Raw genomic sequence first — 15,410 nt, 5'->3', positions numbered from 1 at the left:
GTTTGAAATGGGAATATTTGACTGTTACCAAACTCTGTTTACTTTGTACTGTGCAGGTATATGAACATGTCGCCATTTTGTTAGTGAGGCAAACACCATGAAGCCATTTTCATTAACATCATCATTGGTGTACCTGACCTGGGATTTTCACAAATAACCATACCTGTTGCCTCATTTGAAATTGTAGGATTGTCTTATGATTAGTGAAGAAACTCATCAGTCCTACTGTTATCTTAGCCTTGAATTCTGGTGCCTAAAGATTGCAAATTAATGTTGACACCAAATATCTATTTGGATATTTGTTTCACAGTTTAGCTTCAAATGAAATGTCCAGCCTGTAACTACACACCACTGTCCATGAGGCTGTTCAGAAGGCAGAAAAACCGGAAATCTGTAGGACCGGACAATGTTTCCCCCTCAATCTCTGTGCCGAACAACTGGCACCGGTCTACACAGACATTTTCAACCAATCCCTACAAACCTGTACTGTCCCTGCCTGCTTCAAAGTATCTACTCAAAAAAACAAGGATTACTGTTCTTAATGACCACATGTCACACTGACCTCTAGTCATGAAGACCCTTGAAAGACTTGTGATGGCCAAGCTGAAAAATATCATAAAACCCCCTGCTGGACCCTCTGCAGTTTGCATATCGGGCCAATAGATCTGTGGATGACAGTCAACCTCGGCCTGCACTTCATACTCCAACGCCTAGACCGGCAAGGGACCTAAGCGGGCATTTTTGTTGATTTTAGCTCTGCATTCAACACCATTGTGCCAGAGCTACTACATTCCAAACTTTCCGAGTTGACTGTGCCTGAACCTCTCTGTCGGTGGATCACCAGCTTCCTGACAGACAGGAAGCAGCATGTGTGGTTGGGAAAGCACATCATGGACCCGCAAACCCTCAGCATAGGAGCACTGCATGGCTGCGTACTCTCCCCTCTCCTCTACTCTCTCTACACCAATGACTGCACCTCCACTGACTCCTCTGTCAAGCTTCTCAAGTTTGCGGACGACATAACCCTGATTGGACTGATCCAGGATGGGGAGGAATCTGCCTACAGACAGGAAGTGACCCAACTGGCGTCCTGGTGCCGTTGCAACAACCTGGAACTCAATGTTCTTAAGACAGTGGAATTGAGAGTAGACTTTAGGAGAGCTCCCCCTCCCCTCACCCCACTCACCATCAACAACATCACAGTCACATCTGTGGAGTCTTTTTTAAGTTCCTGGGAACCATCATCTCCAAGGACCTTAAATGGGGGGCTACCATCAATTCCAGTCAAAAAGACACAACAGAAGATGTACTTCCTGCGGCAGCTGAGGAAATGCAATCTGCCACAGGCAATGATGGTCCAATTCTCTATGGCCATCGTAGAGTCAGTCCTTACCTTTTCCATCATGGTCTGGTTTGGCTCAGCCACCAAACACGACATCCGGAGGTTGCAGCGAATCGTTCGATCAGCTGAGAAGGTTATTGGCTGCAACCTTCCCTCCATTGACGAACTGTACACTGCAAGGGCCAGGAAGCGAGCGGGTAAGATCATCTCTGACCCCTCTCACCCTGGCCACAAACTCTTTGAATCACTTCCCTCTGGAAGGCGACTCCGGACTGTCAAAGCTGCTACAGCCAGACATAAAAACATATTTTTTCCACTAGTAGCCCTTCTCAATAACTAAAAATCTATAGTCTCCTTTTGCTCTGATATTTTATATTCGGATATATTCACACATTTAATCATTAATGTTTTATTTTTTTTATTTTTTATTTTTATTGGAGGAAAAAAACACAGTACATCTGACGTAGTGCATTACATTTCCCTCCATCTTGTTTTTTATATATAATAACAAAATAACCCTTACCCACCCTCCCTAAACACCCTTTGGCAGCTAATGTGTTCACAATACAAACATATCACATATACAAATGCACATTTTAACAATAATAAAGTAACAAAACAGAATAAAGGCGAATCCTCACCTACTGTCAAGTGCCCTCAGTCAATAGGTAGTTCCTTTAGACCATCAAAGTATGATAATAAAAAAAAAGGTTCCCATTTCAAATAAAACTTTTTCACAGACCTCCTCAATGTGAATTTAATCTTTTATAGCCTTAAAAAACAAAAACAAAAAACATTACGTCTTCCAGCCAAGCAGCAACAGATGGAGGTAGATTTTCAGACCAGCAAGCTTCTCCTACGGGCCAAAAGTGATGTAAATGTAATTATATCAGACTGGGTTGTATTTAAACCCAAGGTTTCATCTGCTACACCAAATACAGCTACAAGCGGGCAAGGTCTTACTGTCATCCCAAGGACTTCACTGATAGTTTTGAAAACCACTGCCCAGTAGTTACCAAGTTTGGGGCAAGACCAGAATGCTTGAGCTAGATTGGCTGGATAGAAGGAGCACCTGTCATAGCCAGCGTCTGTCTCTGGATATATGCCAGCAAGCCTGGCTTTGCTTAAATGAACCCTGTGTAAAACTTTGAACTATATGAGCCCCAATCTAGCACATGGTGACGAGGAATGAACTCTTTTCAGTGCTTCTGTCCAGAATTCCTCAGACAGATCTATAATGTTTTATTATTAATGTTTTATGTGTCACTGTATGTCATGTTGTCACTTGCGGGTGGAGCACCAAGGCAAATTCCTTGTATGTGAATACTTGGCCAATAAACCTATTCATTCATACCGCGAGTTGAGTAATTTTCTCTCGTGAAGCAGGTGTTGCTGAGATTTCAGATTTTTCCTGCAGTGGATGCACAAAAACATGGGTCATCCGAATATTAAATGCAAGACAAGCCCAATGAATAATCCTCTCAAAATCACCCAAATGTAACACAGTTGTGTTTGCTGCAATGCAAATGTATGTACTTTGTGTATTCGAAGAGTAGCAATCAGGCTGCTTGCTTCAGAAGCAAAACAAAATTGAGGTTGGGAGAAATGTTTCAAATACTTTTTTAAACAAAAATTTCCACATTTGCAGTTTTTAGAAATGTGTATGTCATGAATGCATGCAGAATTCTCATTTTAATGTATCAATACTTTACAAGGCCTTGTCATTGCCTAATTTCTAATTCTTTGTCTACAAAAGTTATGTTAGAAAATGAAAATATATCTTGTATATTATGTAAGAGATTCATGTATTTCTGAATGGTGCAATGAATATAACTTTATTTTACTCATTTTAGCCTGGCGCTAGTCTAGAGCAGACCCACATTTTTGTTTTGGCTCATATACTTCGCCGACCAATTATAGTATATGGAGTAAAGTACTACAAGAGTTTTCGTGGTGAGACTCTGGGTTACACACGATTTCAAGGTATGGATTTTGCACATGTCATTCATTTTGTTTAGTAATAACTTTTATCAAATCCTGCCTGGCTAATAGTTGTGAAATGAAATGACACTAGTTATGGTTAATCAACTCAGTTTTCAGAACTGGGCTGGTTTTCACAATCATCTTGCTTTGACAAATGGTAATGGTTTTGAACATGAGAAATTTGAGTTTTGTCTCTATTACAGTTGCTGATATTTTAGTTGTTTGAGACGAGTAAACAGCATGCAACACAGATTAATAAATGCAGATTTTTATTTTCTAAGAAGACGTTGGCTCCAGAGTAACAGTCAAAGATTAGGACTTTTATTTTTTTTTAAAACTGACATGGTTGGGTCGTAAGGAAGGCTACTTTTTTTTAGAAAGAAACCGCTATAATATTGGTCATTAGGGGTACTTGATTTTTCATTCAGGTGGCTTCAGAGAAGAGTAAAGGGCCTGTCCCACTGCGGCGACCTAATCTGCGAGTTTAGAAGAGTTTCCCCGCGACTCAAACTCGCAGTATGGTCGACACATGGCCTTGGGAGGTCCTATGAGGTCATTGGAACTCTCCTTCATGCTCGAGGGAAGTTCCCGAATACTCGCAGCCTCAGCTAGGTCGCGGAAAATGTTTCAGCATGTTGAAAGTTTTTCCGCGAGTAAAATTTGGTCGGCACGGTTCTTTTTAACTCGCAGTGCAGCGGAGTGGGGTCGCTATGTAGTTACAGGCAGTCGAGGGCAGCTGTAGGCAATCGTCTTGGCTGACCGGGCATTTTGATTGGCTCATTGGAATTTTCAGGACCAGGGAAAACCGACCAGTAGGTAAAATGCCCATTGAACTTTATTATACTTCTTAAAAATGTCCGCGCCCCTTCCTCCTCCCCCTCTCCCCTCCGCACTCTCTAAAGGACTTACCGTACACTATGCCAGCCGACTTTAACCTTCCTTGTCATCGCGGGTGTGAATTTCAGACAGCACTCCCCAGCTTTCCCTGCCCCCCCCGCCATTGCGATGTGTTTACGTGTGTGCGTGTGCGCACGGTCGGTCGATGCAGCTCATGGTTTCAACGCGGACGGTCCATCCAGCTCGAGGTTTTCTAGGCGAATTATACTATTCTGTTGTTCATTTGGCAAAAATGTCTGCTGGTCTATGGTCTGAAGGTTTCTGTGAATTGTGATGTTCTGAATTTTGTATTTTTTTTTAATTTACTCGTCTGTATAACATTTGTAAGGGATTTTAGTCATTTAAATCCTATACAATTTATTAACAACGTTTCTAATTTATAGTACAGAAAATTTTAATGTTTAGAGCAAGATAAGTTAATGGGACTAACGTGCTTTAATCATTCATATGCTGTAAACATACCCAAGGTGCTGATATCGGTTGTCCTTACCCAAAGCAGTTAAGAGTAGGAACATCAAAAGGTCTGATGATACACAAGAGACCACTAGGAATGGCAATTTCCATTCCTTGAAGGAGAATAATGTACTGTAATACTTTGTAGATTTGAATTTTTGTTAATAATGTACAAAAGATGTTCTCTTCGTATTTATGCAGAATGCTTGAATAATTGCTTTGGATAATATTGATGAATATGTGTAAATCAGCCCAACACCCTTAATTACTTTATTCACAAGTTATGTAAGGGAATTTGTTCCTCAAAACTGGGATTTGGTATAGTGAAATTGGCAGTTTGAGGCAATTTATCTTTGAATCAATTTGGCGTAATAAAGCCTTCAAGCAAGTTGGTTGCCCAGCTTTGAAAAAGTCAAATGTAGTTTTGGATCTGCAAACAATTGGTATAATTGTATATGGAGATGATCGACACTACAAGGGATGACATTTTGATCGATTCATTTAACCTGATTGCAATCATCTAGTTATAATTCCATCCTTCCCTTCTAGCACTCCACTGCCTGTTAAGAGTTTGACCTTGGGTCGAGAGAAAATTTTCAGCTATGTAAGTAGGAGTGTTAAAGTGCAGTTAGGAGTTTTTAAAGGGATAAGTGAAAATACTATGACGAAATTTAGAAATTGATAATGTTTCATTATTCACAAACTATTTATAAATTATACATTTGGCGAAGGGCAGTGGAGCAGCATATTTAAATAGAAATATGAATGATGCTTCCTAAAATTCTCTGGGAAATGGGCAATGACTGGAAGGTGCATAGGTACTTGCGTATAATCCGATGGAGTTTATAGGAAATGTCAGTAGTCAAAAGCATAGTAGATTGAACAGGAAAGCAGTTAATTGGCTCATTGATATATCACTGTCATGATTGGATTTGAGTTTTCTATCTATGGTCTCTTCTCAGGTGTTTACCTGCCTTTGCTATGGGAACAGAGTTTTTGTTGGAAGAGCCCTATTGCTCTTGGGTATACAAGGGGCCACTTCTCTGCACTGGTTGCTATGGAGAATGTTGGCTATGACAATCGAGGTGCTGGCGCCAATCTAAATACAGATGATGATGTTAACATTACCTTCTTACCATTGGTGGACAGTGAGAGGAAGCTATTGCACATCCACTTCCTATCAGCTCATGAGGCAAGTATCATCTCCCCCCCCCATTTTTATTACATATTTTGCTGTAGTTTAAACATGCTTTAGAACATACTGAAATTTACCTCCAGCCATTGTAGTTGTTTACTTGTGTGTGTAATTGAATGTAATAGTTGTGTATGGGGCTTTACAAATAAACTATAGTGATTACATTTATAACCATGTGAATGTTGGTTTCACCATATAGAAATTACAGCTGTGTTTATACATAGATCCCCCCCCCCACCCATTTCCATGTCACCATCATGTTTGGGACACCGCAATGTCATGTAAATAAAAGTAGTCTTGTTTAGTATTCTGTTGCATATCCTTTGCATGTAATGACTGCTTGAAGTCTGCGATTCATGGACATCACCAGTTGCTGGGTGTCTTCTCTGGTGATGCTCTGCTAGGCCTGTAATGCAGCCATCTTTAGCATATGCTTGTTTTGGAGGCTAGTCTCCTTCAGTTTTCTCTTCAGCATATAAAAGACATGCTCAATTGGGTTCAAATCGGGTGATTGACTTGGCCACTGAAGAATTGACCACTCAGTACCTTCAGCAGCCATACATGCCCAGGCCAGAACACCCCCACCACCGTGTTTCACAGATGAGGTGGTATGCTTTGGATCTTGGGCAGTTCCTTCTCTCCTCCATACTTTGCTCTTGCCATCACTCTGATATAAGTTAATCTTCATCTCATCTGTCCACATGACCTTTTTCCCGAACTGTGGTTGCTCTTTTAAGTACTTGGCAAACTGTAACCTGGCCATCCTATTTTTGCGGCTAACCAGTGGTTTGTATCTTGCAGTATAGCCTCTGTATTTCTGTTTATGAAGTCTTCTGCGGACAGTGGTCATTGATAAATCCACACCTGACTCCTGAAGAATGTTTTTGATCTGTCAGACAGGTGTTTTGGGATGTTTCTTTATTATAGAAATAATTTTTCTGTGATTAGCTGTGGAGATCTTCCTTGGCCTGCCAGTCCATTTGTGATTAGTAAGCTCACCAGTGCTTTCTTCTTAATGATGTTCCAAACCGTTGATTTTGGTAAGCCTATGGTTTGGCTGATGTCTTTAACAGTTTTATTTTTGTTTCTCAGTCTCATAATGGCTTCTTTTGACTTTCATTGTCACAACTTTGGTCCTCGTGTTGATAAACAGCAATAAAAGTTTCCAAAGGTGACTGGAGGAAAGACTAGGTGCTGAGAGATCTCTTATACCTGCATTAAGGAGGCATTTAAACACACCTGAGCAATTACAAACGCCTGTGAAGCCATGTGTCCCAAACATTATGGTGCCCTGAAATATGGGGGAAATATGTATAAACACAGCTGTAATGTCTACATGGTGAAACCAAAATGTATAAAAATGGCCTTTAATAAAATCTGACAATGTGCACTTTAACCACATGTGATTTTTTTTCTATTACAAATCTCAAATTGTGGAGTACAGAGGCAAATAAATAAAGATGGGTCTTTGTCCCAAACATTATGGAGGGCACTGTGCATGTTAACAAGCACATAAAAACTGATTGTGTAGATACAAGTATATCATTGGGATCATCAAGTGGGCATCCCCCTTCAGTGGTGTTTCATTGTGTTAAGCCCACGACACCTTGGGAAGGCTCATTGTAGTCCCAGAACTATCCCCCTCAATACCTGCTCTCACCACCTATGTTGCCAGTAACTACTAAATAAATACATTGATAGATTGCAAAAAAATCTATTTCAGATACATTAAGTGTAATGCTGAAAACACTATAAGGCTATAAGAGTACCTAAACTACACACAATACTAATGGTGTGCTTGCCTGAAAGACCCTGTACAACCACAACAAGACTTTGCTTCTGCATTTGTATCCTCTAGGCATGAAGACTGATACATCATTTTTCTTCCGAACCTGCTGCTGCATTCAATGTGGTATTTTCAGTTGCTGGTGCACAAGCACCCAGGTTTTGGTGCACTACTTATCTTTCACCATTCGGAGAATCAGTTTACCTGGATAACTTCAGATTTATGCGCAATAAACTGCATCTGCAATGCTTTTCCCACCTTTCCCCACAATCTACTCTGTGGTTTTTCAGTATCTTGCTAGTAATTACTTCCATTCTTTCTGCAAGCTGGGAGATATTTCCTTTAATTCCTTTCATCTAAATCAATTGAAAAGCATTTGGATAGCTGGGGCCCCGGAAATACCTTTGGTATTGCCACTGGTCATTGGAATATGACATTTTTTTTTCCTTGTCTTGGTTTCCTGCCCACCAGCAGCCCTTTATCCATCTCAATGCATTGCCCCATTCCCGTGTGTTTTAATGCACTGATTGGCTCCCCAGGAAATTATCCTTTTTCATGTCAATTTATATGTCACCTTGGATCTCATATCCAAGATTCCCTTGTGGACAGAAATTTCCTTATGTTTCGCTGAGCACCTCCGCTCAGTCAGTCTTGACCTAGCTGATCTCCCGGTGGCTCAGCACACCAACTCCCCCTCCTATTCCCAATCTGACCTTTCTGTCCTGGGCCTCCTCCATTGTCAGTGAGGCTCAGCACAAATTAGAGGAGCAGCACCTCATATTTTGCTTGGGTAGTTTACACCCCAGCGGTATGAACATTGACTTCTCTAACTTCAGATAGCCCTTGCTTTCTCTTTCCATCCCCTTCCCCATCCCAGCTCTATCACTAGTCTTACTGTCTCCACCTACATTCTATCCTTGTCCCGCCCCCTCCCCTGACATTAGTCTGAAGAAGAGTCTCAACCTAAAATGTCGCCCATTTCATCTCCAGAGATGATGCCTCACCTGCTGCGTTACTCCAGCATTTTGTGTCGATATCCAATATTCCCTTGTTAGCTGTACATGAACAATCCTGCCTGTTCCATTCTTGCCCTAGGTCTATTCCTGTGTTAGGTGTTTCCCAATCTATATTAGTTAACCCTTGCCTCGTGTCATCGAATTTTCGTATGTTTATGTTCAAGACCCCAGTTGATGTAGAGTATCTGCTGCATCTGCAATCTTTGGGATGCCGAGTTAATTATCTGATGCAATTCTTTTTGCAGATTGGTAATGAGGACCAGCAGGAGAAACTACTGAGGGAATGGCTTGATTGTTGTGTCACTGAGGGCGGAATTCTTGTTGCACAGCAAAGGAGCTCCCGGCGACGCAATCATCCATTAGTTACACAAATGGTGGAGAAATGGTTGGACCGATATCGGCAGATACGACCATGCACTTCACTCTCAGATGGTGAAGAAGATGAGGAGGAGGATGATGAGTGATGCATGGTATCTGATGGAGTCATGGGCATTACTTCGTTGAGAAGCCTCCAGATTGGACTCTTCTAGTTTGTCGTGCATCATGGAAAGTTTGGATACCAAATAGAAGTTGCATTTGAAGTCTGATCTTTGGCAACAAAAAGGCTTATGTGATGTGCCATGTTAAAATCAGAACTGGCATGGTTGGACAATAAACTATGTATGCTAAATTTACTTTAATGTTAATAGAAAAAGCTTTTTTTCCCCAACCCCCAGTCTGTACATCCTTAGCTCTAAATGTACTGCATGTGGTTGTGTAAGAACTTGTGTAACAAGGGGGAATAACTATACCAGCATCTAAAATAATTGAATTTGTAATGGTTTCCAAAAAAAGGGCGCTTAAAGACTCCTCATCTTGGATTCTGGTTTGTTCCTTTTAGGTTTATTTTATTATAGTCATGTTTTTAAAGTGCGTGTGCATATGTTCTTTGAGAAATATTAATGCCAGATTATGTTGCTGAGGGCCAGGTGACATATATTGGGTTTGTTGAGTTTGGGGCATTGTGGATGGCAAAAAACCATTGTGAGAACAAGTGCATGGGTATTCCTTTTAAATGCAGGAATGAATACTATAATGATGTCAAATCTCTAAGGAACAAAATGGAGATGTTGGGTTTTTTTGGAAAGTGTTCATGAAATATTGTCTTTGTTTCCAATTTCTTTCTTTTTTTTTTAAAGAGACTTGCTCTATTTAGAATAGAGTCAGCAAATTAGTGTTTTCACGTTCTCAGAGATAATTCATGTTCTCATCTCTTCACTAATGTTCACTACAAAAACCTAGTTTAGATGCTGAACTCTGCCAAGAATTCTGTTCTGATAAGCCTATTTATTTAAAGTGACCTGAAGAAATGAGGTGCTTTTTCCCATAAAATTAAGTTCGGAACCGATTGTGTGGATTTTGTTGATTGTTTATTCAATCCTGATGAAGAATTTCATGTTGCACAAATACATACTCTTTCTGTGAAAATGTTGCTGAATATGCTGTTGACTTTTTTTGTCTATGCAAATGCTTGCACCACTGCAAAGCCAAAGGTTTCAACTTAACAAGGGTATTATACTGCAGTTGCATGTGTCTCACTGAAATTTTATAATTCTATTCAGTACATTTTTGAGCTTTACAAGAGATTTTCTCTCTTGGTAATATTATTCTGGGCATTTTATGCAAATTAAGTTTACTGTGTATAATCCCTGTTGTTCAGTCCTTGTCACATCAGCAGCCATGCAAATTAAACTACATTTGACATGAAATATTTAGGTGATGAGTATTTAATAAAGAAAATTGCAACTCTTCAGAAGGCACTAATGGAATTGTAACCAAAGTATACAATAGGCACTAAACAATTCCGAAGTTTTGTTTTAAACTTGACTTGTTTTATGAAGAAAGTTAAATCCAAACTTGAGATGGTATCTTGTACAAATTAATTGTATAAATGTAAAATACAAATTGCATAGAAGCAATTTTGGGTTGAGGTATATTGTATGTGCTGTCAGGCATGCATATGGCCTATTTAATTGCTATAAATTAATATTTGTTTGAGACTTGTCTAGCTGCGGTATTTGATGATGAATCCACGTGACATTTTCAACACGTCAGGCTGATTGGATTTTAAATGGAGCATGAAAAATGCCCTAATGTTTCTTACAGTTTGAGTGTTGTTTTTGTTTTATTTATTAATATGGCATATATCTAAATGCTTATAGAATTGGAATGTAAAAGTTCATCCAATCTTAACTTAAAAGCAATACTGACAATAAGGAAATACATTTTGAGTATCGGTCTATTTGTAGAAGTGAAGACAACAATATACTGTCTCTAGGAATGTCTTGCTTTCAGTGGATATTTTTTTCTCATTCCGGTTGTGAATTTATTATTCCAGTTGTATAACATTTTCTTGAATGAAAAGGGAAGCAATTTGCCAGTTTTAAGTGGTGTAAATGTTGATGATTATGTCTTGACTTGCTTTACAGCACTTAAGTAATAGTAGATAGGTGAGGGAATTGAAATATTAATCAAAGCAAATGATATCCCAAATGTTGATTAAAGTGATGTATTTGAGTTTGCAGGAAAATCTGTTCAGCAATTTATTAGCATCTAAGAATACAAATATTTTTGAATCATCGGTGTCCGATTGTGTCATTGAAGAAGTTAATTGAAATTCCATGAAATTTATTGCATTTGAGCTCGTAACTAAGGTTTGCAATATTGTTCATATTAAATAGTTGAGATTGTGTACAGTTGAGACCTGTATTTTTCCCATTAGGGAAAAGTGGAAATGGAAAAAGTCCACAAAGATATGGCATTGGATACCATTGACATGTACAGGTGGGAATGAGAATGATCACATTATTGAACCTCGGGTATTGCCGAACTACTGCCTACATGAGGAAAGGTTAATGTATTTCACAAAAGCCCAAGATATTTTAAAGGATCAAGTTAAAGCTGAAGTTTGAATTCTTAGCTGCAACAAAAGAAAACTTCAGATGGGACACTTCTGACTGCACAATTTTTTATCATCTTAAATTCCTTGAATTTATCTTGAAAGTAAACATAATGCTTATTTGAGCATGATCTCCTGCTTGAATACTTTGAGGAATAGAGATCAAAAGTTTGCAACAATCAATCAACTATGTATTAATGTGCAGGAATGCATGCTGATAAACTGGTAAACTGTTCAAGGTTTAAGTGAGAGCAGTCAATAATGTAAATGACCGAGTGGGTGCTACAGGGCAGGAATTGGTAAATGGATTCATGGGTGGTATCCTATTCACTGATGCTTCTTGTTAGTGACCACCCTGCAATCAAAACTGCATTAAGTCAAAGGTTTCCATTTTCCTGTTTTGCTTATGACATTGTGAAATACTGCTTTAAAATGTTGCATTCTTGCTCAGAACATTAGAAAACCATATTTCAAATCTGTTTGTGAGAGGAGTTTTTTAAAAATGTGAATATTTGCATCTTTTTTTCTATCTTAACAAACTTGAACTACATAGCTGGTTCTTGTGTTTTGATAAGATGCACTTTTTTTGCTGGTGTCTTTTTTTCAATCATAGCTGACTAGAAGAACTAAGTGAGTTGGAGGTGCCCAGTTGCAGAAATTGGATCTTGTTGTTTCGCAAGTGTAGCACTAACGAGTATCTGGATGGTAAATATTGCAAATCATATGTAGAAGCAGAAATTCACAAGCCCTTTTAATTTTATTCCCATATAAATATATCTGAGCGTATATTTGAACAGTATTGATATATTGGGTAGATAAAACACATTTTTGCATGTTAAAAGAAAATTATTGTGCATGATTCTGAAGTAAATATCAAAATTGCATTAAATGCAAATCAGATAAAAAGGCAATGAAATGTTAATTTTGCACACACTTGGGTCTTTGCGGAGATGAATCGTAAATGAGTCATGGGTGACTCTAGGTCCTGGAGTGCACAACACAAAATCAAACTGGTGGACCAACTCAACAGGTCAGGCAGCATCAATTCAAATTGTCCATTTTCCTTCACAGGTGCTGCCTGACTCACTATTCCTCAGTTTGTTTTCATGATGAATCCTTAATTTTTTTTGTGTATTGTGCTAACAATGACTTCACTTCACATTGTTACTGCTGTTAAGTATTTTTTCTACTCAAAACACTATGCTGTATTAATGTATTTAAGAGCTACGCCTGGGAAAGTGCTGGTCTGCAATTTACGAACATTTAGTCTTGCTGTTTTTAAAAGACAAACATTTGGTATATATATGCAGATACATTAGATTCTCAGAGGTTTCACAGTATTCATGCCATTTCTAATGGACGATTGAATAATACTGAGAATTACACAAAGACTATGATTTTACTTTTTTGCCAGTTCAGATGCTTTCTTGCTCCTAAAACAATATAGATATATTTTACTAGATAGTGAAAGAAAATGACCATGAAAATTTAACAAGCTAAATAAATCAGTAAAAATTTACATGCAGAATCTGTATGCTGCTCAATGTGCTAAATAATTTAATAGGTTACTGTCCGTGATACAGCATTGAAGTAGGTCCTTCAGCCCACTGAGCCTATGCAAAACGTCAACCACTTATTTACGTCAGCCACTTATTTATACCATCCATTTCCTCGGCCTGTAATTTCTCCAGGTTTTACCACTCACAAGAAAAAAATTGCGGTAAGGAATTAACCAAATAACCCTCACTAATTTGGATGTGAGAGGAAACCAGAACATCACAGGGAGCAAGTTTAAATTCTGAACAGCACTGGAGATCAGGGTTTCTGGAGTTGAGGTCAAGGCTCTGCCACGGTACTGCTGGTTGTTTTCTCTTTGTATGTGTATCAGCATTAATCTATGGTTTTCATATATTCTCCTAGAGTAGGTTATAAATGACATTATGCAAGGGTGGTTGTGCTATAATCTAATGGTGTACAATAAACCTCTCCAAACCTAACACTGGTTAATTTGCTTTGAAGTTCCTCTGCTGGAGCATAAGCGTTGCTTCCTTAAATTGCATTGTCTCCATGTACAAATAAATTCTTTACTGGTCATGTGCACATTTTAAATACACACATCAAATTATGGCTGGTTTTGTAAGTTACACTTAGTTTTTTTGAAGATGAAAATCTCAATCGCAACCTTGAGAACCAGTCTCCCATGTACAAAACCGTACTATCCTTTATAAGCCATCATCTATCTAAATGAATGCATATCTTATCCCAATATCTTACCCAGTCTACCAGCACCTCACTTGTATTTAATGATGACTCGTTTATCTGCACTTGCAATTTGTTCTCTAGCTTCCCACAGTGTCCTTGTAGATATCTAATCAGGCGCGTGAGATTTGCCTGCCTTGTGTGTTGGGATGTCCCTGGGCTTCATGTCTTTCTCAACAGTAAAAACTGTAAAATACTTATGAGCACCGTGTCCATTTCCTGTGGTCCCACACAGAGATGACAGCTTTGATTCCTGTGTGGCCTATTTTCTCTCTCTGTTTACCCGTTTCCCCCCCCCCCCCCCCCCCCCCCCCCCCCCCCCCCATAATGTACTTGGAAAATCTCTGGCTTAACTCAGACCATGTCTTCCCTGTCCTCTAATTTTTAGGAGTTAGTTTCACTATTGTTGGATAAAGAAATCTCTCTCGCAAAGATTTCTTGCCTTAGGTGTTTCTGTTTCAGCTTTGGTGTGCCCCAGATTACCCAAGAGCCCCACTCCATTTTAACCCAGCTAGAGCAGAAATCCCCACCTCCAGAGTGAAGATGTTAACTGATGACAATTCCAAATAACTACCCAACAACAACACCATCTTCAACCCCATTGCAGGTGCCTTAATATTATAATGCAGGACTTCTGTCTGTGGTGCTTTGATGTGATTTCCTGTAAGTCGCCCATGCACTGAAGAATGAGATGCAATTAACAATGTGGTAGGAATCAAGTAAGCATTGCACAAGAACTGATGTCACTTAAAAGCAGACAAACTATGCTGTTCAATGTTGAGTGACATGTGACTTACTGTTCCTGTTAGCAATGCCATTAAAATTCTACACCAGAAATAAGCAGCATGCTTTGCAATTGAATTTTTGTTCCATGACTCTGGCGTCTTGTGCCTCTTGCTTCATCTTATGCTATTTTCTTTCTGATGCATATATAGATATAGCGCAAATCTTTGGTCCCAGCAGAAAGATTTTCAAAGATTAACTAGCTAAATCAACTTAAACTTTATTGCAGTACTTCAATGTTACCATTTTGAGACTTTAACTGGTCCATTTTCATGCCAACTAATTCTTTGTTTAAATAACAGCCTTAACTTGCTGTGGCAAGTTTAATTAGTATTTCCAGCAGAAGACCAACAAGCCAAGATGTGGGATGTTGTTAACAAGCTCATGTGTACAAGGCATGGCGCTGATTCTCATTCTCAACATGTACTGTATCTTTCACAACACAATCTGGGCTTTGAAATAAATATAACATGCAATGCAAAGTCGTCATTACTTAAACACTTTGTCTTGAATTTCAATTAATTTATTCACTCAGTTATTCATGTGACCGGCACAAAATTTAAATGGTGCACATCTTTTGTATTCAATATTTGACTTGCGCTCTTCTATACTATGTAATGCATCATCCCTTCACAAGATCAATTAAGGAGAAGGGGAATGAGGGGGGAGGTAGAGGGCTGGAAAATGAATGAATGGAGTGAAGACCTGGGTGGAATGAGGAGAGTGGAGAAGGCACATGGGTATGTGTTACATGAAAG

At 39.0% G+C, this 15,410-nt stretch overlaps 1 protein-coding gene across 5 annotated transcripts in view; it reads left to right on the top strand.

The window, feature by feature from the left end:
* The window catches only part of LOC129703973 (ubiquitin thioesterase ZRANB1), a 55,738-nt gene extending 45,318 nt beyond the window's left edge, over positions 1–10,420 (top strand). For all 5 annotated transcript variants that reach the window (XM_055646734.1, XM_055646731.1, XM_055646735.1 and 2 more), the window contains exons 8-10: positions 3,196–3,325; positions 5,638–5,867; positions 8,918–10,420. In XM_055646734.1, the coding sequence (XP_055502709.1) occupies positions 3,196–3,325; positions 5,638–5,867; positions 8,918–9,136 (579 nt within the window). In that variant the 3' untranslated portion in view covers positions 9,137–10,420. The remainder of the gene's footprint in view (positions 1–3,195; positions 3,326–5,637; positions 5,868–8,917) is intronic.
* Positions 10,421–15,410: the final 4,990 nt, after the last annotated feature.

The sequence above is a fragment of the Leucoraja erinacea genome, chromosome 15 (assembly GCF_028641065.1).
Source record: "Leucoraja erinacea ecotype New England chromosome 15, Leri_hhj_1, whole genome shotgun sequence".
In the NCBI taxonomy this organism is placed as follows: Eukaryota; Metazoa; Chordata; class Chondrichthyes; order Rajiformes; family Rajidae; genus Leucoraja; species Leucoraja erinaceus.
This window is presented reverse-complemented; position numbering and strand designations above follow the sequence as displayed.